General features: G+C 39.9%; 1 protein-coding gene across 7 annotated transcripts in view; it reads left to right on the top strand.

The window, feature by feature from the left end:
* MYH10 (myosin heavy chain 10) overlaps positions 1-23,567 on the top strand; it is a 138,186-nt gene that overhangs the window by 44,293 nt on the left and 70,326 nt on the right. For all 7 annotated transcript variants that reach the window (XR_014257454.1, XM_082441329.1, XM_082441330.1 and 4 more), the window contains exons 5-6: positions 5,456-5,558; positions 12,166-12,258. Coding sequence is in view for 6 of the 7 variants with exons in the window: in XM_082441329.1 (XP_082297455.1) it covers positions 5,456-5,558; positions 12,166-12,258 (196 nt within the window). In the remaining variant the exon portion in view is untranslated. The remainder of the gene's footprint in view (positions 1-5,455; positions 5,559-12,165; positions 12,259-23,567) is intronic.

Genomic DNA, 23,567 nt, shown 5'->3' with positions numbered 1-23,567 from the left:
ACGTGGGGATTTTTAGATTACTGTGGCTGCATCTCAGTGATAGCTATATTATGGGGAACGAGTATGCAAATCAACTTGTAAATAGGAGTTTAAAATGTTCTAGGCAAATCTTCCAGAAAAAGGAACTAACATCTTTGCATGAATCTTTGCAATACCCCTGTTATCTCCATTTACATACCACGGCTGACACTAGCTGGTATTAGTGTTTAATAGAAGACTTGAACCCAAGTCTATCTTGATCTTCCTAGTAAGCTGCTTTCTAATAGAACAGAGTTTTGAAACTGTAGGAAGTCATTGAGTAATGCTATTTATATATATATGTATATTTATATGTTTTATGTAAAATATATGTGTTGTTTTTCATATTGAGGTTATCGAAAGCAAGAACTTCAGGCACAGGGTGGTTTTGAAGCTAGACTGAATTTGATGTCACAAATATCCAGAGAGAATAAAAACAAAACCAATTAAGATCTGGGAAAGGAGGGTTCTCTTTGGGGAAATACCCACAGTCCAGAAGGGATTCGGAGAAAGATCTCGGAACTGATCATGCATTAAATATCTGCATCACTGCTTCTCACCACTGTTGTTTTTTATGTTATTGTTTGGATTGCACATTGCTTTGAGAAGCCAGTGAAAGCCACAGATCTCTCTAGAAAACACAAATACCTTCAGGTTAGAAACTCCTGATCTTTTACATCCATATGTGCTGCAACAGACACAGGGCACCCCACCCAGCAGGCTGCTTGCTCTGTTCTCCCGTTAACCTTGCACTTGTGCCCCAGAGACCAGCAATGAAACAAGCAGTCCTTTACAGTGTAGAACTACTGCATTGGTAGATCTTGTCTCGCTGGTGGAAATGAGGTCAGATTCCCTTTGTCGTCTTCACTCTTTGAGGGCTTGGCCTGTTGTTACCTTTGAGGAGTCTCCTAATTTTCTTCGAGAGGAGTCTGCTGAGCTTTCTTTGTGGTTCCCTTGCCCATTTACTTTTTTTTTGTATTATTAATTAATTAATTTATTTATTTATTTATGGCTGCGTTGGGTCTTCGTTGCCACGCACGGGCTTTCTCTAGTTGCGGTGAGCGGGGGCTACTCTTCATTGCGGTGCGCGGGCTTCTCATGGCGGTGGCTTCTCTTGTTGCGGAGCATGGGCTCTAGGTGCGTGGGCTTCGGTAGTTGTGGCGCACGGGCTTAGTTGCTCCGTGGCACGTGGGATCTTCCTGGACCAGGGATCGAACCCGTGTCCCCTGCATTGGCAGGCGGATTCTTAACCACTGCGCCACCAGGGAAGCTCTGCCCATTTACTTTTGTTCAAGCTGCTTTATTTCCCCCTTTTCCATCTGGGACAGATGTGCCATTTCTCCTTAAAAAAACTTTTTTCTAAGAATTATATTCCTTTGATCCTGCCACGTCTTTCATAGTCAAATAAGAGGTTATCACCTTTTTACTTCTGTCAATTTCTTTATCATCACTGTTGACCATTGTCATAGTTGTTACCGCTACTGACATTTATGGAGAAACTTCTGGCTGGGTGCCATGCTGTGCTGTTTGCATGCATTATCTCAGTCCTTTGAAGTAACCGGATCTCATTTTAAGGGAGTATAAACCGAGGCTCAGAGAGCCCACTAGCTTGCCCAAAGCCCCATAAGCTAGGAAGTGGTAGATGGGACTTGAATCTAAGTAGGTCACCAGGACACCATGGCCCACTTCTTAACCACTTTACTAACACTATAGAGAGTTTAGTAATTCAAATTCCCTCCTATATGGTGTCATTCAGCTGACACCAGCTGAGTGGACAATAATGGGTAATGTTTACTGACTACTAATTATAAGCTTTAGACGGACTATATTTTTTTCCTTCACAATAACCTTACGTGTCAGAAGCTATTATCCCCATTTTGAGGTGAGAGTATAAAGCTGTCTCCCCTCTTGGGACCTCAACCATAAGGTACTGGAATACATCTGTCTTTGAAGCAATATTTTCTATTAGCAGAGGTACCTTAGACCTGAAATATGGAAAGTGTAGCAGAGTTCATAGGTGGTTGTCAAGTACAGCCAAGTAAGTGTGACAGATGGGGGCAAAAAATGCTTTCAGGACACACTGAAGCATGTCCAGTTGAGAGGGGTTAGCTGAGAAACCTCAGAGGCAAACCAAGCTGACGAGTACCAATCACAACTGTTTTCAAGACAAGTCATCACCAGGCTATATGAGGCTCATTTCTTAATGTAATGAAAAATTATCTGTTTGAAACCAACAACCAACATCATGCTTAGCTTGAAACACTAGGTGTTTTGAATAAAGTTAAGAACAAAACAAAGAAAACCGACATCATAGCTCTTAACGAAATTACACATAAATAAAATCCAGATTCTTTCCCGTGGCTCCAGGGTACATCACATCCACCCCTTTCCACCTCGGCAGTACCTCCTGCCGCTGTCTGCCTTGCTAGTTATTTATATCAAATCCTGCACTCCGGCCGCCAGTTCCTGGGATATACCGAGCTTTTTTCTGCTTTGAGGGCTTTGCATTTGTCTTTCCATCCCACTGGATGCTCTGCCCCAGGCCCTCTCTTGCCTGGTCCTGCTCACCTTTCAGGAGGCTTCTCCCCGCCATGGCATCTCCAGGGAGTTGTCCTTTGCTTTTCTGCCTTTTCCCTTTCAGCCGTCTCCTTGTTTCGTCTCCTTGTTTCCTTCGTCGCCTCTCTCACATGTAATTATCCCATTTGTTTTTCTTGTTTACTTTAAGTCTCTGCTGATCTTGAGCTGCACAAGGACCCTGCCCACAGCTCTATCTCTAGCACTTAAAAGGATGCCCGACACATAGAAGATGATTTGCCAATATGTGTTGAATAAATGAATGAACGAAAATCATTACCTGTGTACCAATGGTAGCCAGGTAGAAAATATAATGGTGGTGAAATTAATAACAGGAACAAAAAATTATCAAATAGAGCCTAGAAATAAATTTGTGCAGGACGTATATTCATTTATTCAACAGAATTCAGCAAGTTCCTGCTATGCTAGGCACTGTGACTTAAAAGATGAATAAGACAAACGTGGTCCTTGCCTGTTCTGAACTTAGAGAAATACAGAATTTAACTGAGACAGAGATGAAGCCGTCATTTCTCTTAAAAATAGCAGGTGTATTATTTAACTCAAAATTCTGTCTGACTGTTTTTATGGGGGTGGCGGGTGGGAGGAGATGGGAGAGGGATATAGCAGAACAAAATTATTTGAAGTTTATCTGAAAAAAATTAGCCTCAGAGGCTACTTGATTTATTTTTTAAAGACAGTGGTGGGTGTTCTGGTTAGTCATACTTCCGAACTACTGCAGCGTGGCACTGGCTTTGGAATAAGTCGTAAGTGCAAGGTAAAGATAACATTTCAGATTGCTGGGTAATCAATGTCTTGGTCAGCCATTGATGTTGGGATGTGGACTGAATCATTTGAGGGGAAAATGAGATTCAATCTTGACCTCAGACCATACTTTTTTTTTTTTTTTTTTTCAAATTACTTAAAGACTTAGTTGTAAAAAGTGAAACCGTCAAAGTCTTGGAAGAAAACATAGATGGTTTTAATAATACAGATGATATAGAAATGAAAATATAGATGGATATAATGTTAGCGCAGGAAAGACCTTTTTTTTTTTTTTAATTTTTATTTATTTATTTACGGCTGTGTTGGGTCTTCGTCTCCGTGCGAGGGCTTTCTCTAGTTGCGGCGAGCGGGGGCCACTCTTCATCGCGGTGCGCGGGCCTCTCACTATCGCGGCCTCTCTTGTTGCGGAGCACAGGCTCCAGACGCGCAGGCTCAGTAATTGTGGCTCACGGGCCTAGTTGCTCCGCGGCATGTGGGATCTTCCCAGACCAGGGCTCGAACCCGTGTCCCCTGCATTGGCAGGCAGATTCTCAACCACTGCGCCACCAGGGAAGCCAGGAAAGGCCTTTTTAAGCCTGAATAGCAGGCAGAAACATTAATAGAAGGTTTGGTGGATTGGAGTACGTAAGACTAGACTTAGATGGCAAAACAAAGAAGGGGGCAGTTTTTAATACAACAGTAGATGGTGGTTAGTAAGCTTAATATGTAAAATATTCTTAGACACCAGTAAGTGGGTTGTATCTAGAATCATGAAATCTTGGAGCTGGAAAGGGTCTAATCCTATTCCTACATTTTACCAATGATGATGTCCATTTCCAGAGAAGTTAATTTCCTTACTCAAAGCCATACCACTAGGTGATCAATAGGACCCTTTTGCCCAACAGCTCGGTGGTGTTCGGGTGCAGAGAGTTAGGGAGGTAATGCAACCAGGAAACCTAAAGAACTCTTGTTGGGGACAGTTCAGATAGTACAATTCCAAGTACAATTTCAAGAAAGGGTCAGAGTTCGAAAAAATAGATTTTCAAGCCTTAAATAGAAGAGGCGTAGAGGATCACTAGTTGGCCGTGTGTATAATAACATTTTTGAGTTCCTGGGGTGTTTTTGTTGTTGTTTTTTAGAAAATTAATTATATATTACAGTTTTTTATTTTAATCCAAATTGAGATTTTATTCATTTTGCTTTGCCTGGGTCTTGGGGAACCTCAAGTATTTGATCAGAGAGGCCATAATTCAAGTATCACACTGTATGCTAGCAGCTTGCCTGAATTTCAAGCTTAGTACTGAGTAGAAATAAAAAGCAACCTTTGAAATGTGCCAGCCTCGTTTGAAAATAGAAATCATAGGAAGTGATAGCATTTGTCCCAGTTCATAACAAAATTCGTAGTATCCCTTCATTCTCTCTACAAATTACGTCCTGGCTGTGTGTCGACACTGCACAAGGTTACGTGGATTAAAAAGAAACTACACAAACATACAAATCAGCAAACGCATGGGGCCTTATCCTTCCTCGGGTGAGGCTGGTGATCAGTGTGAAGATTTGTGTACGAGGCATGTACAAGGTGCCACGTGGGTCTAGGGGAGAGAACCACCGTCAGCCTGGTCTGAGGGATGAGCCGAGAAGGCGTCTAGTGTCCTTAAAGATGCTGTCGGTAATCAGCGGACATCCCAGAGTTCATTCAGCTCCTTCAGATTAAATTACCTTAATTTAACTGTTTTAGGAATTCTCTTTCCAGTGCTAGATATGTTTCTGGTGCTGAGGCATTGCTTTACAAACATTCTAATAAACTCCACTTCTCTGGCAGAGCCCCCAATTCCAAGGGGGGAAAAAAAATCGTTGTGAACATTTTCCTCTGTCCTCTTAGCAGCATCTACCAAAAAAATATTTGGGTTAATTTATGCCATTTAAAAATAATAATTTTCCAACTACTGGTGATAGTTTTTTTTTTCTTTTTCTTCCCTACTTATTCTCTTTTTACTTCCTACTAATTCTTGTTCCAACTCAGTTTAATTTTGTCGATTATAGTTTGGGAATGTGTATGCTGTGCTTTTTGTGAAGCAGCCTATGTTAATATTTCTTTCAGGGGTGAATCGGGTGCCGGGAAGACAGAAAATACTAAGAAAGTCATTCAGTACCTTGCTCATGTCGCTTCTTCACACAAAGGACGAAAGGACCATAATATTCCTGTAAGTGTTTGTTCTGCTGTTGTTTTTTAAAACCCTTAGGTTTATTCTTTTGTAATTTCAGAAACAAGAATAAGGAAGCAAGCGGACTCAGTGTGCTGCTGTAATTGACAGCTCCCTGTCTCCGCCACTCCCCACCCAGCAAGGAGGGAGCTAGGGCATCAGGAAAATGTTAGTAACTAGCGATTCCACCAGGGCAAACTGGAATTACGGTTGTAACTCGAAGCCTAATTTCTTACAAAGCTGTGGTGGGGATTGTTAAACATCCATGAGCAGTGCTTAGGAAGACTTCTTCGTTTCCACCAAGAGAAGATCCTCAGATATTTTCAGCACTTCTTCCTGAACTTACAGAGCTACCACCCACAGCAGCCTGAGGGGAGGATAGAAATTTGGGGAGAATTGGTGATAGAAAAGGGGTGAGAATATAAACATCAGTTATCCTTAATCTGTAGATACGAGAAGTGGTAGTTAATACTCCCTGAGAGATGCCAGGCAAACCAGCTTTCACGGTTCTAAACCGCACACTGACTTGGTGCTTTGGATGTGGCTTACCGCTAGGAAAAGACCCAGACTTGCTAACGTTTGCATTTATCTGTTTGTAACGAGCAGCAGGAATCACCTAAACCAGTGAAACACCAGGCAAGTGCTTTTCTTTATGCTTCTTAGTCTTGAGTGTTTGCACTAATTTCTGTCTTTGGATTGAATCTCTACTAGAAACAAATACCATTAGTTCTGAGCAAAATCTACTATGAACAAAATATTTAGTTTTGAAATTGTGTTGCTTTGAGGCTTATTCTTTCCGGAGAAGCAGCATGCCATTTTGCTTTACCTTTGTTTTGTAGAGGAATTTTAATATTTATTTACCCATTCATCATGACATTGAATCATATGTTTATGAAGCCTGTAAACTTAGGGTTTCACGTGTCAATTACCAGGTGGAATTACTTTAATACTTCTTAAATAGGTGGAAACCTGACTTTATGCCATACATTAAATTTTGAATTTGGGGCTGCAGCTTTAAAAGTTGCAACTTAAAAAATTTCTAATCTGTTAACATTGTAGGGCCTGGTAAGTGTTTTAACCCAAAAGCTTCATTGTATTTAATACATAAATTTAGAATTTCCTTTATCCAGGGCAAGTAGCAGAGGAATGTTATTCTCCCTAATTATCAGATGCCCGCCTTTAACTCCACAGAGCATAGCAATGAACAAACCATGGACCGGAGCATTTCCTGCTACTTGGCAAGAGAGGGAGGGCAGAGCTGAGCCAGATGCCTTGGATAGAATGGGACGTCTGTATTTGGACATCCCATTCCCTCGCACTGGAACCGTTTTGGTTTGTCTGTCTTCCACAAGCATAGTGGTGCAAAGCTAGCATAAAGCAAGAAATGATAGTGTTATGAAAACAATCTCTTAATATAAAGAAACGATCAGAAACATCTAAAGGAATAGTCCCAGATACTGAGATTTTCAGATATCTTTTTTAGAATTCTTAAGAAATTCTCAGACACTAAAGCTGTACTATACCTATGAAGGCCCAGGATGTCCTTTTGCTTTTAGCTGTAGACCAGACCAGTGATACGCATTGGGAGGATGAATGAAATAATCATTATCCTATATGATATTTAAAGGCTTCTTTGCCAGTTAAAGAAGGAGTCTCTAGACCAGCAACCAGCTTTTCTTTGTGTTTTAGAGTACATGCTAAATGACCTTTTAATATGTACTTAGATCACTAGCAAAATAGTGTTAAATAGTTAACGTACAGATTTGGGTTTTCCAAATCCTCTGTGGACTACATAAATCATTAGTGTTAACATTTTGTTTCGATGTCATCTTAAACTACAGAGTGGATCCCTGTTGTGTGTGAGTAGCATGCCTACCCCTAGATTTTACGTTGGGTCAAATCAAGCCCTGTAAGCAGGTATCCTCCAGGAAGGCGAGGCGACAGCTTCTCTGGGCCGTGCTGCACTGTCATTACTGATTTGCATGTCTTGTTGCATGTTCGCACTCCGCACAGAATCTTCCATGCTGCTTTCCCCAAGGTTATGTTAATACTAGTCAAGTAGTAGCTATGCCGTGTTTTTAGAAACATGAGAAGACTCCTGGTTCTCAATTAATTTTTCTTCCCCAGCACACCTGAGGAATATGAGATACTCCTGAGCATAGGGACTGGTCACACCCTGAGGAGGGTTGAATCAAGAACTTACTTCTCTCCCCACCACCCCCTCCCCTTCCCGGGCACCCCTAGGCATGACTTCCTCACCCCATTTTGAGGATGACCACCGTAAAGTAATGGTTATACTTTGCAAAGGCAGTGTTTCTCTTGGTTTAATATTGCTGGTTTCCAAATTTATGTTGCACTTTATTGGCAAAACTTAGATTCCCAGGAACCATTTGTGTCAATTGCTAGCATTTTATCACTAAACAGCAGTATAAATTGTAAAAACAAAGTGGAAGGCATTTGTAGGCTCCTGATTTTGTGAGTCTTTGTCTCTTTGCTCATTCTTTTTTTTAAATAACTTTATTAAGGTTTAAATTCATGTCCCATAAAATTCATTCCTTTAAAGTGTACAGGTCAGTGTTTTTGTTTTTGTTTTTTTTCAGTGTATTCCCAGAGTTATGCAATTATTACTACAATCAATTTTAGAATATTTTCATCACCCCAAAAAGAAAGCTTATACCTATTAGGAATCACCTTCCATGTTCTCCCAGCCCCTGGAAATCACTCATCTACTTCCTGTCTCTCTGACTCTGCCTATTCTGGGTATTTTATATGAACGGAATCATATGTGGTTCTCACTGTGCATAGTGTTTTCAAGGTTCATCCATGCTGGAGCATGTGTAAGTGCTCCATTCCTTTTTATGGCCAAATAATAACCTGTTATATTAAATTTGTCACGTTCTGTTTATCCCTTCACCAGTTGATGGCCATTTGGATTGTTTCCACTTTGGCACCAATATGAATAATGCTGCAATATATAAGTTTTCACGTAGGCACACATTTTCAGTTCTCTTGGGTGTATACCTAGGAGTGGAATTGCTGGATTGTGGTAATTTTCTGTTTAACATTTTGAGGAACTGCCACACTTTTCCATAGAGGCTGCACCACTTTACATTCCCCGCAATGTTTGAGGGTGCTAGTTTCTCCATATCCTGGGCAACATTTGTCTTTTTATTAAGGCCATCCTAGCTGTGTGAAGTGATCGATATTTTTATGTTTACCTTATAACTTCATTATAGAAATCTTCATATATAGAAATATGAACAAATGTAAGAAATAAATTTTCAAAATTAAGGTCACAATATTTAAGAAGTAAAACATTTACCTATCAACTTTTACTTACTATAACAAAATGAGTCCTCATTTGGCTTAATGCCCCGGCCAACAGCAAGTACAGCTCCAGTGCCCGTATTCCCTCATCGCAGGTCACTGTTACAGACCCTCGATGTCTGGCACAGTGTTCAGGGCCGCTCCGAAGCCTGGACATGGTACGATTTCAGAGCGGATTTGAGGACGACTAATTTCTTAAACTGGACCATCCCCTGGGAATGACCCCTTCAAGCCAGCCCACCTCCCCACTGACTCCTCAGTCATCCACCTCTAGATGACAGCTTCCGGGTGACTCTGTATCTACTGGTCTAAACTGCCTTGAACTAAGACAAAAAGGTGATAGATAGCAAGTAACAAGCACAGAAATTAGAGCCTGCCACTCGAGATTAGAGTCTGGTTCTAAGCTTGGCGATTGATTCCTGCTGCCAGCTTCCAGCCCTACTCTGTGGTCAGTGGGACACCTGCAGCTTTGCCCCGCAGGCCTACAAGGGGCAGCAAGAGTCCAGCCCGAGTCCCCTTGCTGGCTGAACTGGAGTTTTGAAAGAGGTGTATGTATACATATATATATAATTTTTTTTTAACCACTTTAAAACTCATCCTATATCTATCATATAGCAAGTATATATAATACATTATGTAATAAACACAAGGGTATAGTTTTCATCACAATTGGTAAACCTTTAAAGCATCATATAATTCTAAATACTTAGAACTTTAAAAATAAATAGCTAACGCTGATTTCTTTTCCCCACATTCCCAAGTGACATTTCTCGTTACTATATAGATTGGAAAAGGGACATTGCCCATCCAAGTTCCAGCAGAAAGGTTAGCACTTAGCCACTGTCCCCTGATGGTTTGAAATGGCTTCATAATTTGGTTGAGAGCTGTTAGCCCGGTTTAGCTAAATGTGAAATTATTCAATGCAGAAATGGTCAAATTTTAGTGGTGATTTCTTAAAAGATCATTTTTGTGTGTTTTATAATATTAGCCCTGTGTCAAGCTCATTGTGATTCATTTATGAGGTTTTGAGATCTTTACTTGGTCTCAGTGATGTCAAAAATCCATTGGAAGAGAAGTACCACCACATTCCTGTTAATGTAGTGGCCTCCAAAGCAGGGACCCAAGCCTGCGGTTACCACAGTGATTATGAGGACCCTTAACCCAAAACTTACTGCCACCTCTGGCTCACCACCATCCCCTCCCCAAATACTACTAGAGTGTCTTCGGACCGCTGATTACGCATCCATTCAGCAAACATTCACGGAGCATCGTTTTGGCGTGATACTCACTAACCTCATGCAGGGGATACAGCCGGTGCCTTTAAGCCAAGAGAAAAAAGAATGGAATCAGGATCAGTGGATCACATGCACACATGTGCGTGTACACACACACACATGCATACACACGCGAAGGAGAAAAGAAAAGAATCTGTAAACTTGGCCCAAAGAATTCTTGAAGCCATGTCTAGGGAATATTAAAATGAGGTATACAATATTTGTTTTACCTCCAAGTTAGGAAAATATTTTAAAGATAGATTATTATTGAAAGTATTTTTATTATGATTTGGTAGGATAGTGTGTAATTTTAAGGAATCTGTATTCTAACTCCTTGATCTAACCGTAGGAGTGTCAGGTAAAGGCAGTGCCCCACTTATCAAGTCCGGGTTTTTCTGACAGTTTCTACGCCCTGATCACACAGATTGAGTGAGGTTAAGGGATTCTAGAGCCCAAATCATTATTGGGGTGCCGGCGTACCGAGAGCTTTGCGAGATGTTGGCACAGACTCAGTGATGGCTGTGGCCGCTAACCTCCAGGGGAAAGGCACTTCTGCGTCACAGCACGATGGCTGCTATTCTTAGTGATGACTCTCAGCCATTAACATTGGTTCAGGACACCATGTTTAAGAAACTTTGATAGCATGTAGTGTTTAGAAAGATTTACATCAGAAGTAGCCTGGTGTCTTGAAGTCCAGAAACGGGAAGATCCCCTGTACAGGGAGCATATTATCTAAAGCCAGGAATGTGAGTTGATGCCGCGTCACGACATTCACATGGCAGGACTGGTTCCTGACTGGTTTCAGTTGAACACAATAGTAGACTATAGATGAAACCTGGGAAAATAATCCCGACAATCAGACAATCCAGATAAATGCTCTGGAGTAGACGTGTAACACTGCAGCGCCTCACTGTGTCACGTGCTTCAGGAACATTTCCTACCCTTTCATTGGAGGGAACCACACCACCTAAACATCCAACCACACGTGGGTTAGATGCCGAGACTGCGTGTATGGCATAGATTTGTTCCTGATTTTGGAGTCGATGATAGTGTAATACATCACAGAGCAAGTGGCCATTAATTTTAAAATCTTATGTGAGCTTCCTTGTACTCTTTTTTTGCTTAGAGAATCACAGTAGCTAGCAGTTTTTATTCTTTCTTGAGGTCTAGTATACTGTGGGTATTTTAAAATATAGGGGTAAGATTTGTATTTGGAAAGAGCAGATTTATTTAAGTCCTACAGTATAATTCTGAAATTACATTCCAGGGATACAGAAATGCCTCATGCTTCCCCATACAGCCTTCTGTTGTGTTTCATGATTAAAGCATATATTAATATACTTACATATTTTGTTTGTAAAATCTGTTTTAAAGCTTAATTTGCATAGAAGTAATGACCATTATACCAAGTACAGTATACTTAGCTTTTTAAATACGTGCAAGAATTCAGTAGCATCGCCATCTTTGTCATCTCTGAAACTGGAGACGAGGACATTGCCCTGTCTACATCGTTAAGATATTATGTGAAACCCTTGGAAAAATGGCAAGTCTTATTACCAGTACAGTGGAAGTTATTAGAATTTGCTGCCTGAAATCTGGAACAAGGCAAAGTAGAAATAAGCAGAAGTATTAATATGTTCTTAATTGAAGTATCATGCTAAATTTCGTTTCATGAAAACCAGTTTGCTTTATTTTAAAAATTCTCCACTTAATTTATGTGCCCGTCCTTAAATTTACCATCACTGTTCAATGTGACGTTTTCTTCTCCTTGTGAGCACATGGTAGATGCTACTTTTTTCCTTTAGCAGAGCCCATAAGACCAAGATAAGAAGCCAACAGCAAAGTTTGCTGGATGGCAAATAAAATGAAAACACTGAGCAAAAGACGCAGTGTTTGGTTTTGCTTTGTTTTTTTTCCCTGAGGACTGGAGTAGACATGTTAGATTAACATATATTTGCTTTTATTTGTGTGTGTGTGTGTGTGTGTGTGTGTGTAATGTCTTTTAGGGGGAACTTGAACGGCAGCTTTTGCAAGCAAATCCAATCCTGGAATCATTTGGAAACGCAAAGACTGTGAAAAATGATAACTCATCTCGTTTTGTAAGTTTAAAAGCACCAGAAACTTTTCATTCCTCAGACTTCTAGTTGAATGTCTACTATGATTAAGCAAATCAAGTACCTTCCTTCCTAACAGATGTAGTACGGAACAGGGCTGTCCGATAGACATACAATGCAAGTCACGTGTAATGAAAATGTTCCTAGTAGTCACGTTTTAAAAAGCAAAACAAATGGGAAAAAACAAATGGGAAAGTAATTTTAATCATATGTTTATTATATATAGTTATGTATATAGATAGTTATGTATTATTCTATGGGTGTATAATTATATAACTTCTGTGAACTTATTTCTTCGTTTTTGATCGGTTATGATATATAATTATGAGGTTGGCGTGGAGGTAAAATGAGATGCGTGCTGAGTACTTAACACAGAACCAGGCACAGTAAACACTCAACAAGCGAAGTTGGAATTTGATGTGGTAAATTGTTCTTTTCATACATTACCATTTCTATGGGATGTGGACCTCAGAATAATTTGTCCCTCACATTTTGTCTCCTCAAAAATTTCCTCTCAGCCGTTCGACTCTCTTAATTCGCTGAAAGCTTTACTTTCTTCCTCAGCCCGACCGGCTTGCACACCTAGTCTGGGGACGTTATCCTGGGTGACAGCCGGAACAGTGTGACTTACAGGACACGGCCCTCCCCTTTCCAGCTGCTCAGAGTCGACACTTTCATAGCAAATCATTCAACTTCTGTTATCTCTACTTAAGTCATTCGAGTTAATTCTATGTTTTTCCTCCCTCCTCTGATATTAGACGTCTTAGTTAAAGTTAAGAAGGCCAGAATCAGAGACTTCAATTCTAACAATCCCTTGATGGGCAGTTTCTGGAAATCGGGTTCACTGTGACATTCTTTACTCTGGGTCCGCACGTTAATCTCCTGATGATGTGGTCTCTGTGATCAGGAGAAGCCACCAGATCACAGAGGCCCCAGGAAATACAAAGGTAGCTAGATAACCCTCTCTATGCCTTTGCCCGGGCTGCCAAAACAGAGCACCACAGACTGGGTGGCTTAAGCAATAGGCATGTATTTTCTCACATTTGGAGGAAGTCTGGGATCAAGGTGTTGGCAGGGTTGGTTTCTTCCGAGGCCTCTCTCCTTGGCTTGTGGATGGCCGTCTGCTGTGAATTCACATGGTCCTCTCTGCATGTCTGTGTCTGTTCTTCTCTCATAAGACCCCAGTCATATTGGATCCGGCCCACCCTAGTGACCTCATTTTAGCTTAATTACGTCTGTGAAGACCGTTTCTTTAAACATAGTCATGCTCTGAGCTACTAGAGGTTAGGACTTCAACGTATGAATTTGGGGGTGGGAGACGATTCAGCCCATAACACCCTCAGGGGTAGTTTAAGTGCAAGAGACTTTCCAAGTTATGTAAGAAGTATGGGACTATTTGCTTGGAATATTGTTTATTCCCAGTAAGATAAAATCTGAAGATTTGCTTAATCCAAGTTCATTTAGTAATTATTTTAGCTTTTTCTGTACAAAGTGGGATAACAAATGTGCCCGTGTCGGTAGGAAGCATGGCTGTGACTTTTGGATCTGGGGAAACTGAGCTGCTTTTTGAGTTTCTGTCATTCTGTGGGTCATGAGCACTGAGCTGGAGCCACAATTAAATCTGAAATTCTTCCTCCTGAAAGCCCTGTGTTTAGTGGCTGTGTCATGGGGTGGGAGACACAGTGAGCTACCAGCTTTGGTATGTGAATCTCCGTGAAGATTTTCAAGGACTTCTTAGTGGAAAATGTTTTATTTTACCACATAAATCAAGTTACCAGTCTATTCTGATTTCTACCCTCCCCCCAAACCACACTCTAAATTCAAGAAAAACACTTTTGTACCCATTTGTCTCATTTTTGCCTAGAAAAGATAAATTGCTACTAACCAGTCATGTATGTCCTTTGGTAAAGAATGTAGTGATTCCGTTACTAAGTGGTAAAGAGTCATCTACTGAGGTTTTAGTGTTTGGGACAGATAGACGTGTTGCTATGTAACAAATTCCCCTAAGACCTAGTGACATAAAACGTTTATCGTCTCAGCGTTTCTGAGTGCTGGTTCTGGCCTGTGGTCTCCCACGAGGTTGTCATTACTGTGTGATTGGCTAGTGCCGAGGCATCTGAAGGCCTGCTGAGGCTGGTGGAGCTTGCCAGCTTACTTGGGTAGCTTTTGGCAAGAAGCCTCAGTTGCGCACCTCAGTGGCCTCTCTGCAGGGACGCTTGCTCACGGCATGGCAGCCGGCATCCCCCAGAGCAGGCGACCTGAGTACCAGAAGGTGGGGAGGGGGGGTTATTGAGGCCATCTTGGAAGTTGGCTACCAGAGATCATTAGATTTCCGTATTGACATATATAGGTTATAATCCATAATTTGCATTACTCTAGATCAGTGGTTCTCAATTTGGGGTCCCCTGGGGATCCCACATGTGACGTCTTGTGGGTGAAGGCCAGGGTGTTGCTAAACATCCTACAATGTACAGGACAGGCCCCACAACAGAATTATCCCCAAATGTCAGTTATATGGAGGTTGAGAAGCTCTGCTCTAGTTTGTTCCTTTAAATTGTAGTCTAAATTAAGCTGATCACTTTTTGAAATTCATTTGCAGAGCAATTACTATACTTAAGTCTCCTTAATGCTTGTTATTGATGCCTCCTGTTCCAAAGGTTGATAAAATAATTCTGGTGGGAACTTCTTTTACATTCTACTGGTGGGAAGAATTTCTTAGATTGTTTCCTAGCAAGATTGATTCTAGCAAGAACCACCCATTCAGTGTGAATTCTCAACAAACCCTGATTCAGCTGAGGTTCCACCTTCCAAAGTGCTTGTACTACTGAATAATCATCATTAAGTATGCTCAATCTAATATAGTAAAAGCTAGTCTTTTTTTTTTTTTTTTTGGAGTATAATTGCTTCACGATGCTGTGTTAGTTCCTGCTGCACGACGAAGTGAATCAGCCATGGGCATACATATATCCCCTCCCTCTGGGACCTCCCTCCCACCTCCACCCCCATCCCACCCATCTAGGTCATCACAGAGCACTGAGCTGAGCTCCCTGTGCTATACAGCAGGTTCCCGCTAGCTATCTATTTTACACATGGGTAGTGTATATATGTCAATCCTAATCTCCCAATTCGTCCCACCCTCCCCATACGCCCCTGTGTCCACATGTCTGTTCTCTACGTCTGTGTCTCTATTCCTGCCCTGCAAATAGGTTCATCTGTACCATTTTTCTAGATTCCACATATATGCGTTAATATACGATATTTGCTTTTCTCTTTCTGACTTACTTCACTCTGTATGACAGACTCTAGGACCATCCACATCTCTACAAATGACCCAATTTCGTTCCTTTTTATGGCTGAGTAATATTCCATTGTATATATGTACCACATCTTCTTTATCCATTCCTCTGTCGATGGACATTTAGGTTGTTTCCATGTCCTGGCTATTGTAAATACTGCTGCAGTGAACATTGGGGTGCATGTGTCTTTTTGAATTATGGTTTTCTCAGGGTATATGCCCAGTAGTGGGATTGCTGGGTCATATGGTAGTTCTATTTTTAGTCTTTTAAGGAACCTCCATACTGTTCTCCATAGTGGCTGTATCAATTTGCATTCCCACCAACAGTGCAAGAGGGTTCCCTTTTCTCCACACCCTCTCCAGCATTTATCGTTTGTGGATTTTTTGATGATGGCCATTCTGACTGGTGTGAGGTGATACCTCATTGTAGTTTTGATTTGCATTTCTCTAATGGTTAGTGATGTTGAGCATCCTTTCATGTGTTTGTTGGCAATCTGTATATCTTCTTTGGAGAAATGTCTGTTTAGGTCTTCTGCCCATTTTTGGATTGGGTTGTTTGTTTTTTTGATATTGAGCTGCATGAGCTGCTTGTAAATTTTGGAAATTAATCCTTTGTCAGTTGCTTCATTTGCAAATATTTTCTCCCATTCTGAGGGTTGTCTTTTCGTCTTGTTTATGTTTTCCTTTGCTGTGCAAAAGCTTTTAAGTTTCATTAGGTCCCATTTGTTTATTTTTGTTTTTATTTCCATTACTCTAGGAGGTGGGTCAAATAGGATCTTACTGTGATTTATGTCATAGAGTGTTCTGCCTATGTTTTCCTCTACGAGTTTTATAGTGTCTGGCCTTATATTTAGGTCTTTAATCCATTTTGAGTTTATTTTTGTGTATGGTGTTAGGGAGTGTTCTAATTTGATTCATATGGTAGTTCTATTTTTAGTTTTTTAAGGAACCTCCATACTGTTCTCCACAGTGGCTGTATCAATTTACATTCCCACCAACAGTGCAAGAGGGTTCCCTTTTCTCCACACCCTCTCCAGCATTTATCGTTTGTAGATTTTTTGATGATGGCCATTTTGACAGGTGTGAGGTGATACCTCACTGTAGTTTTGATTTGCATTTCTCTAGTAATTAGTGATGTTGAGCATCTTTTCATGTGCCTCTTGGCCATGTGTATGTCTTCTTTGGAGAAATGTCTGTTTAGGTCTTCTGCCCATTTTTGGATTGGGTTTTTTGTTTTTTTTGATATTGAGCTGCATGAGCTGTTTGTATATTTTGGGGATCAATCCTTTGTCAGTTGCTTCGTTTGTGAAATTTTCTCCCATTCTGAATGTTGTCTTTTTGTTTATGTTTTCCTTGGCCGTGCAAAAGCTTTTAAGTTTAATTAGGTCCCACTTGTTTATTTTTTTTTTTATTTTCATTACTCTAGGAAGTGGGTCAAAAAAGATCTTGCTGTGATTTATGTCAAAGAGTATTTTTCCTATGTTTTCCTCTAAGAGTTTTATAGTATCCGGTGTTATATTTAAGTCTTTAATCCATTTTGAGTTTATTTTTGTGTATGGTGTTAGGGAGTGTTCTAATTTCATTCTTTTACATGTAGCTGTTCAGTTTTCCGCTGCACTGCTTATTGAAGAGACTGTCTTTTCTCCATTGTATATTCTTGCCTCCTTTGTCATAGATTAGGTGACCATAGGTGCATGGGTTTATCTCTGGCCTTTCTATCCTGTACCATTGATCTATATTTCTGTTTTTGTTCCAGTACCATACTGTCTTGATTACTGTAGCTTTGTAGTATAAAAGCTAATCTTTTTAGAAAAGATTTTTGATTAAGGCAGTGTTCTTAGCTATTCATTCAGCCAAGAAACAAGTATCTTTAATATTGACTTTGGGCTTTAATTCTTAGAAAAAGTCAACTTTATATTGATACGTACAGTATTTTTTTAAAGAGTTTAGTAGCTAGCTACTATTATCATAAGGCATTAACTGCACAGTACAACAAGAAGTTGATTTTAGCGGGTCCATAAAAAATAGCGAAGTAATTAGTTCCATTGACTGACTCGTGTTCAGTTAAAACACCCTTTAGCAGTTTCCTGTGGGTGTTGCCGACACTGGTTCTCAGGGGGTTAGAGAGTAGCCAGTGTAGACTCATTTTTAAATTAAATTTTATTAATTTAGATTTTTTGTTGTGCATTTCAGTTAACTGTTAAGCACCTATTCTTTGCCAGGCACTGTGCTGCTTACGTGTTATCTCCATTGGATGTCTAATGGATTTCTTGAATTAACAAATGGAACTTTTTTTTTTTTCATTCAAAATTTCTTTTTTTAAGTCTGGTGTCAATAAGTGGTACCATCAAGTCACCCGGTTGCTTAAACTTAAAATAAAAACAACAAAACCTAGAAAAACAAAATGCCTAGGAATCATCCTTGCTTGAGCCTTTTTCTCATGGCCCATGTCCAAGCCAGGAGTGAATTTTGTGGTTCTGCCTCCAGAACGTGTTTCACATCTGTCCACGTTTCTCCTTCTCCCTTCCCTAAACTCCTTGTTCGTCTCAAACCTGGTCTGAGGAGGTTTCCTCTATGTCCTCTCCCCCAGTGTCCTGCTGATTTCCCTTGTAGCGCTTAGCACAGTCTGTAGTCGGCGCTCTGCTTATCTGTGATCTCTCCCCTGCTAGCACGTAAGATCTCTGGCGGTAGGGACCCCATCCACCTTGCTCTCTGGATCCTTAGTTGCCTCTGCCTCCCACGTGTAAGTACATAGTAGGTGTATGTATTTATGGAATCCATTGTTACAGTGTGGTTGCCTACTAAGCGCTTGACACTCTTCTATGCCCTGGGAATGTATCAGTGCACAAAACAAAGGTCTGCAGCCTCACAGAGCTCGCCTTCAGTTGGGTTTTACCTTTAACGTGTTTTTGATGACTTGCCATCATGTACAGTTGAGCTCAGGGAGTGTTGCACGTGCCAGGCTGTCTGAGAATATGCATGCCCCAGTTTTTTGGTTTTTTTTTTTTTTTTAATTGAAGCATAGTTGATTTACAATATCGTGTTAGTTTCAGGTGTACAGCAAAGTGATTCAGTTATACATTTTTTTTTCAGATTCTTTTCCATTATAGGTTATTACAAGATATTGAATATCATTCCCTGTGCTATACAGTAAATCCTTGTTGCTTATCTGTTTTATATGTAGTAGTGTGTATCTGTTAGTCCCATACTCCTAATTTATCCCTCCCCACCCTTCCCCTTTGGTAACCGTAAGTTTGTTTTCTGTGTCTGTGAGTCTGTTTCTGTTTTGTAAATAAATTCATTTGTATTATTTTTTACATTCTGCATATAAGCAACATCGTGTAATGTGTCTTTCTCTGTCTGACTTACGTCACTCAGTATGATAATCTCTAGGTCCATCCATGTTGCTGCAAATGGCAATATTTCATTCTTTTTTATGGATGAGTAGTATTCTGTTGTATAAATATGTACCACATCTTTTTATCCATTCATCTGTTGCTGGACACTTAGGTTGCTTCCATGTCTTGGCTATTGTAAATAGTGTTGCTATGAACATTGGGGTGCACGTATCTTTTCAAACTAGAGTTTTCGTCTTTCCCGGATATATGCCCAGGAGTGGGATTGCTGGATCATATGGTAACTATTTTTGCCTTTTTGAGGAATATCCACCCTGTTTTCCATAGTGTGTATGCCCCAGTTTTAGAAGTGTGGGCAGAAGGTACGTGGGAGTTGCTGGCCCCACAGCCAGGCCAGCCTGGGGTTGGGGCTGGGATTGGGGTTGGACATCAGATGGAAAGAGTGACATGACGTTAAAAGATGAGTTGTGCGTACAGTGGAATTCCGTGTAGTCATTATTTACAAGCCACATGCCTGCGGTGAAAATATTAGAAACTATAAACTCTGTAAATTTTAGAATCCACTTGTTTCCATTTCTTTGATCTGATATAGACAAGTAATTTCCTGAAGAATATCTTTTCTTTCAAAGGTGAGTAGCGCATGGTTTGTATTGAAGGGGATTCTTTAGGAGAGTATTGCCCTTATGAAAATAATCGTTCACAGTTAGTCCAGCTCTCTGTTTATGGACAAGTGAAATGCGTTCCAGATGGAGGAGATTTATGTAAAATGAATGTCTTGTAGTGAAACTGTAGAAACAGGGAGTTCAATTTCAAAATGATTGTATCAGCAGATACGTCTCGTCTTAGAAAGTTTTAGTAGGGATCACTTTCCATATCTGCACAAATCTTTTCCTTTTTTTCTTCTTTTTTTTTTTTTCCTTTGCAAAGATTTAAGCCAATTTGGCAATTCCGTTTTATGTAGCTTGTGGTAGCTAATTAGCCTCTAATCATTGAAGCTAGATAAAGCCTCCAGGTGCCTCCTTACCCCTCGGCTACCAGGTTACAATGAAAGTGAGTCAGAATTCTGCACCCTCATGTGTATTATCGAGCAGGCACCAAAATCAGTTTTGTGGGTAAATTGAACACAGTTGCTGCTCTGTCTTGTGTCGTCTCACCGAGGCTTTCTGTAAAGATTTACCGAGGCAAATGTGACAGTATTAGAGACAGAACGTGGTCTGCACCACGCAACCCCCATCCTCCAAACCCGCGGCTGCCCTCCCAACCCTGCAGCCCCTGGGGCTTGCTGCAGCCTTGACACCTGGCCCACACCAGACTGGCTGGCGGACGTCTGTGTATTTCCAATCAGTCCAGGCTATTAATGTCACTCATTTTTCCCCAGGAATTTCTAACATCCGTTACACTAAGTAACAGGGCCACTTAGTTCACAAGAAAACTCATTTTACAAAGCTTCTGGTGTAATCTGGAGATTAAGATAGCTGAAGCATTTAAAATAGCCATCTGGCCTTGGGATTAAATCCTAACTAATTACTTCACGAATGGGTTTTCCCATTTAGGGCAAATAGCTGCCTCCAGAGTGGAGATTTTTCCTGGAGCAAACTAATACACATCCATAGCACGCTATCTGTACTAACATGTGTTCAGGTAAATTACAGATCTTATAACAACTTTAAATACCAAATTAGGAAGGGGGAAAGTATTTTCAGAGCATGAAACAAACCTGCATTGTCCCTGTAGTAAGTTGCTAACAATCTAGGTTTAATAACTATGGATATGTCATAACCACCCACCAAAAAAGTTCCAGAAAGTCAATGTTGATTCAGAAAGAATAAAATTCTTTAAGTAAGATAATTTTCTTCTTATTTTCTTGATAGTATCAAAATATCCAAGTTGTCCTATTGCACCTTTTGAGTGAAATTCTTTACAGTTTCTGTTTTACATAAGAGAGAGGATTCTAGCCATCTTTGCTGTTCAGACTCTTGCAGTAACGTGCTGTCTTAGTTGTCCTTGGATTGGGAAGCAATGTGCATGGCATCAAAATGCATCCTCTATCATTAATACATAATGTACTTGTCCTGTTATTTGCTTTTCCTTTGTTTTTGTTTTTATTGGCGAAATCCTGGTTGAATATTCTGAGTACCATAATCTAACCTATATGGGAATCAAATACAGTGTGGGCATCTTCACAAGTTTCTTCACATCATGTCTAAAAGATGAGAGGACCCAACCCATTTAAAAGTAAAACTCTGCTTGTTTTCCACTTTAGATTTGTATGTTAATAAAAATGTTAATTCTGAAAGAGTATTTATTATGTATGTGATGGAAAAGCTTTTCAACCTATATATTTTATTTTCTCCCCTGACCCCACCCCGAGACTAACACTGAAGTGATTTCACATCCCCTGGCCTGCCTCTTACCTAATTTGCCAGGATGTTCAACATTAAGGGGAATATTTAAATCCTAGACCATTTGGAGGATATTCAGTAAAGTATTTCTTTCTGGTTCAGAAATTTTGCTTTTTTCTGTTGTCAAAGTATTGATACTTGGGTAGATTTCGTAAAATAGCTGAACATGAGTATCACTTAGCATAGAGAGTTGATAATTTTCAACTTTATAAGGTTTTTTTTATTAAAGTGTTTTAAAAATAGAACCAAGATTTATTAGTTACTAAGTAGGTTGTTTTCAGAGTTACTGGTTTCTTTTGGGGTCAGGACAGGGCCAGAGGGACACCCCCAGTCCACTCTGCCTTCTCCCACATGTAGGCTTTCTCATTCCAACCTCTTTTTTCATTAGTTTTTTGCCTGGCCCTTTTCCTTTAGCCAAAAGATATTTCTCTGGCACTAGCTGTAATGGTTAGAGCAACTATGGATGCCAGTTACAAAAAGGAAAGGGAACCGATTTGGCTAGGGAACTGATGAGCAAATTAGACGTTGTATGTTGGTGACTTTGTTTATCCAGGTAAGTGGTCACATGTCTAAATTATTTGGGGACATTTCTTTTTAGGTTACCTGTTCAGAAGCCCGTGTTTTTAGTTCAGAAGAACTAAAAAACTTTGTTTTGTTTTTTTTTTCTCCTTTGAATCTAACTTCTTTTTAGTTTATATTTTCTCATGAAGTAAAGGAAAAATAAGTTCACCAAATATAAAATGGATAGTGTTCAATTTAAAATTTTAAAGTTATTACAGTTCAACATTACCAGTGTGATAACTTTGTCCTTTTGCCCAAATAAAGAATTTCTTTTGTTTAATGAATTTTGAACTTCTAATGTAGAGTGGTAAAGAAAAGGGGATAGGAAATAGTATAAGAAGTTGAAAGCTTAAACAGCATGTAGATAAATACATAATAAATTAGACAAGTTATTGAAAGCTGAACGTTTGTATTACTGTATAATGAATTTTTAAGTGAAATACTCAGTAAGAATTAGGTGATATGATATGATTTTGATTAACATTTCTGCAGGGTTAAAATGAGAAGTTTGAAAAAGTATCTGTTTGAGCAGTTGTGTTGGCAGTGTAATCTTTGCAGCTTTGAAGTAATAACATTGTCTTGACTACTGTCTCTTAAAATAGTAATTTTTTTATTAACTCAATGAAGTAGTGTATAGATGATACAGCTGTTTAAAATTTGTAAAGAATTTTACTCCTCATTATAACATCAGGACCTGATTTTAGTTTTTGAGTTTCTTTTTTGAGCAGTTCTAACGATTTGTAAGGACTGATAGTTTTTGAACTTTATTGTTTCTTAAGGGTCTTCCACAAAACAAGAACAGAAATGATTTATTTTAAAAATAGCATAAAACTCATTTTCTCTCATAATTACCATATGAGTCCTTTGGGCCATTTTATAAATCTAAGAAAAATTAAGGGTTTTAGTGATCTTATTTTTTTCTGTATTTTGTAACATTTTGCTATTTCATCATCCTTGGAATTGATTCATCATTACTCATCAGTTATTCCCAACAATGTTTAAAAAGACTAAAATAGGGGCTTCCCTGGTGGCACAGTGGTTAAGAATCCGCCTACCAACGCAGGGGACACGGGTTCGAGCCCTGGTCCGGGAGGATCCCACATGCCGCGGAGCAGCTAAGCCCGTGCGCCACAACTACTGAGCCTGCGCTGTAGAGCCCGCACACCACAACTACTGAGCCCACGTGCCACAACTCCTGAGCCCATGGGCGCACCTAGAGCCCGTGCTCCGCAGCAAGAGAAGCCACCGCGATGAGAAGCCCATGCACTGCAACAAAGAGTAACCCCCACTCGCCGCAACCAGAGAAAGCCCATGCGCAGCAATGAAGACCCAACGCAGCCGATAAATAAATAAATTTATTTATTTATTTATTTTTAAAAAAAAGACTAAAATAATAAGACTAATGGAATTGCCTAGAAGGGTGCTGTAACAGTGACTGTTGCATCATCCTTTCGTTTGCTTATTGTATTGCCCAAAGAATTGCATTATCTTTCAAGAAGGTATGAAAGAATGCTACAGACAGCATTTTTGTAGTCTGCTTTTAGATTTCAGTGAACATAGTTGAAAAAATCAGAAGTTTTCACCTTAATGACAAAGAGAAGTAAAGTGACGGAGGAACACATTTCACAAATATTAGATGAATCAGAAGATGAATGCAAAGAGACAGGCAGCGTTGTAGAC

Source organism: Balaenoptera physalus, assembly GCF_965194825.1.
Source record: "Balaenoptera physalus genome assembly, chromosome: 20".
NCBI classification, from domain to species: domain Eukaryota; kingdom Metazoa; phylum Chordata; class Mammalia; order Artiodactyla; family Balaenopteridae; genus Balaenoptera; species Balaenoptera physalus.
Note: the sequence above shows the minus strand (reverse complement) of the source record. Positions and strands in the feature narration are given on the sequence as shown.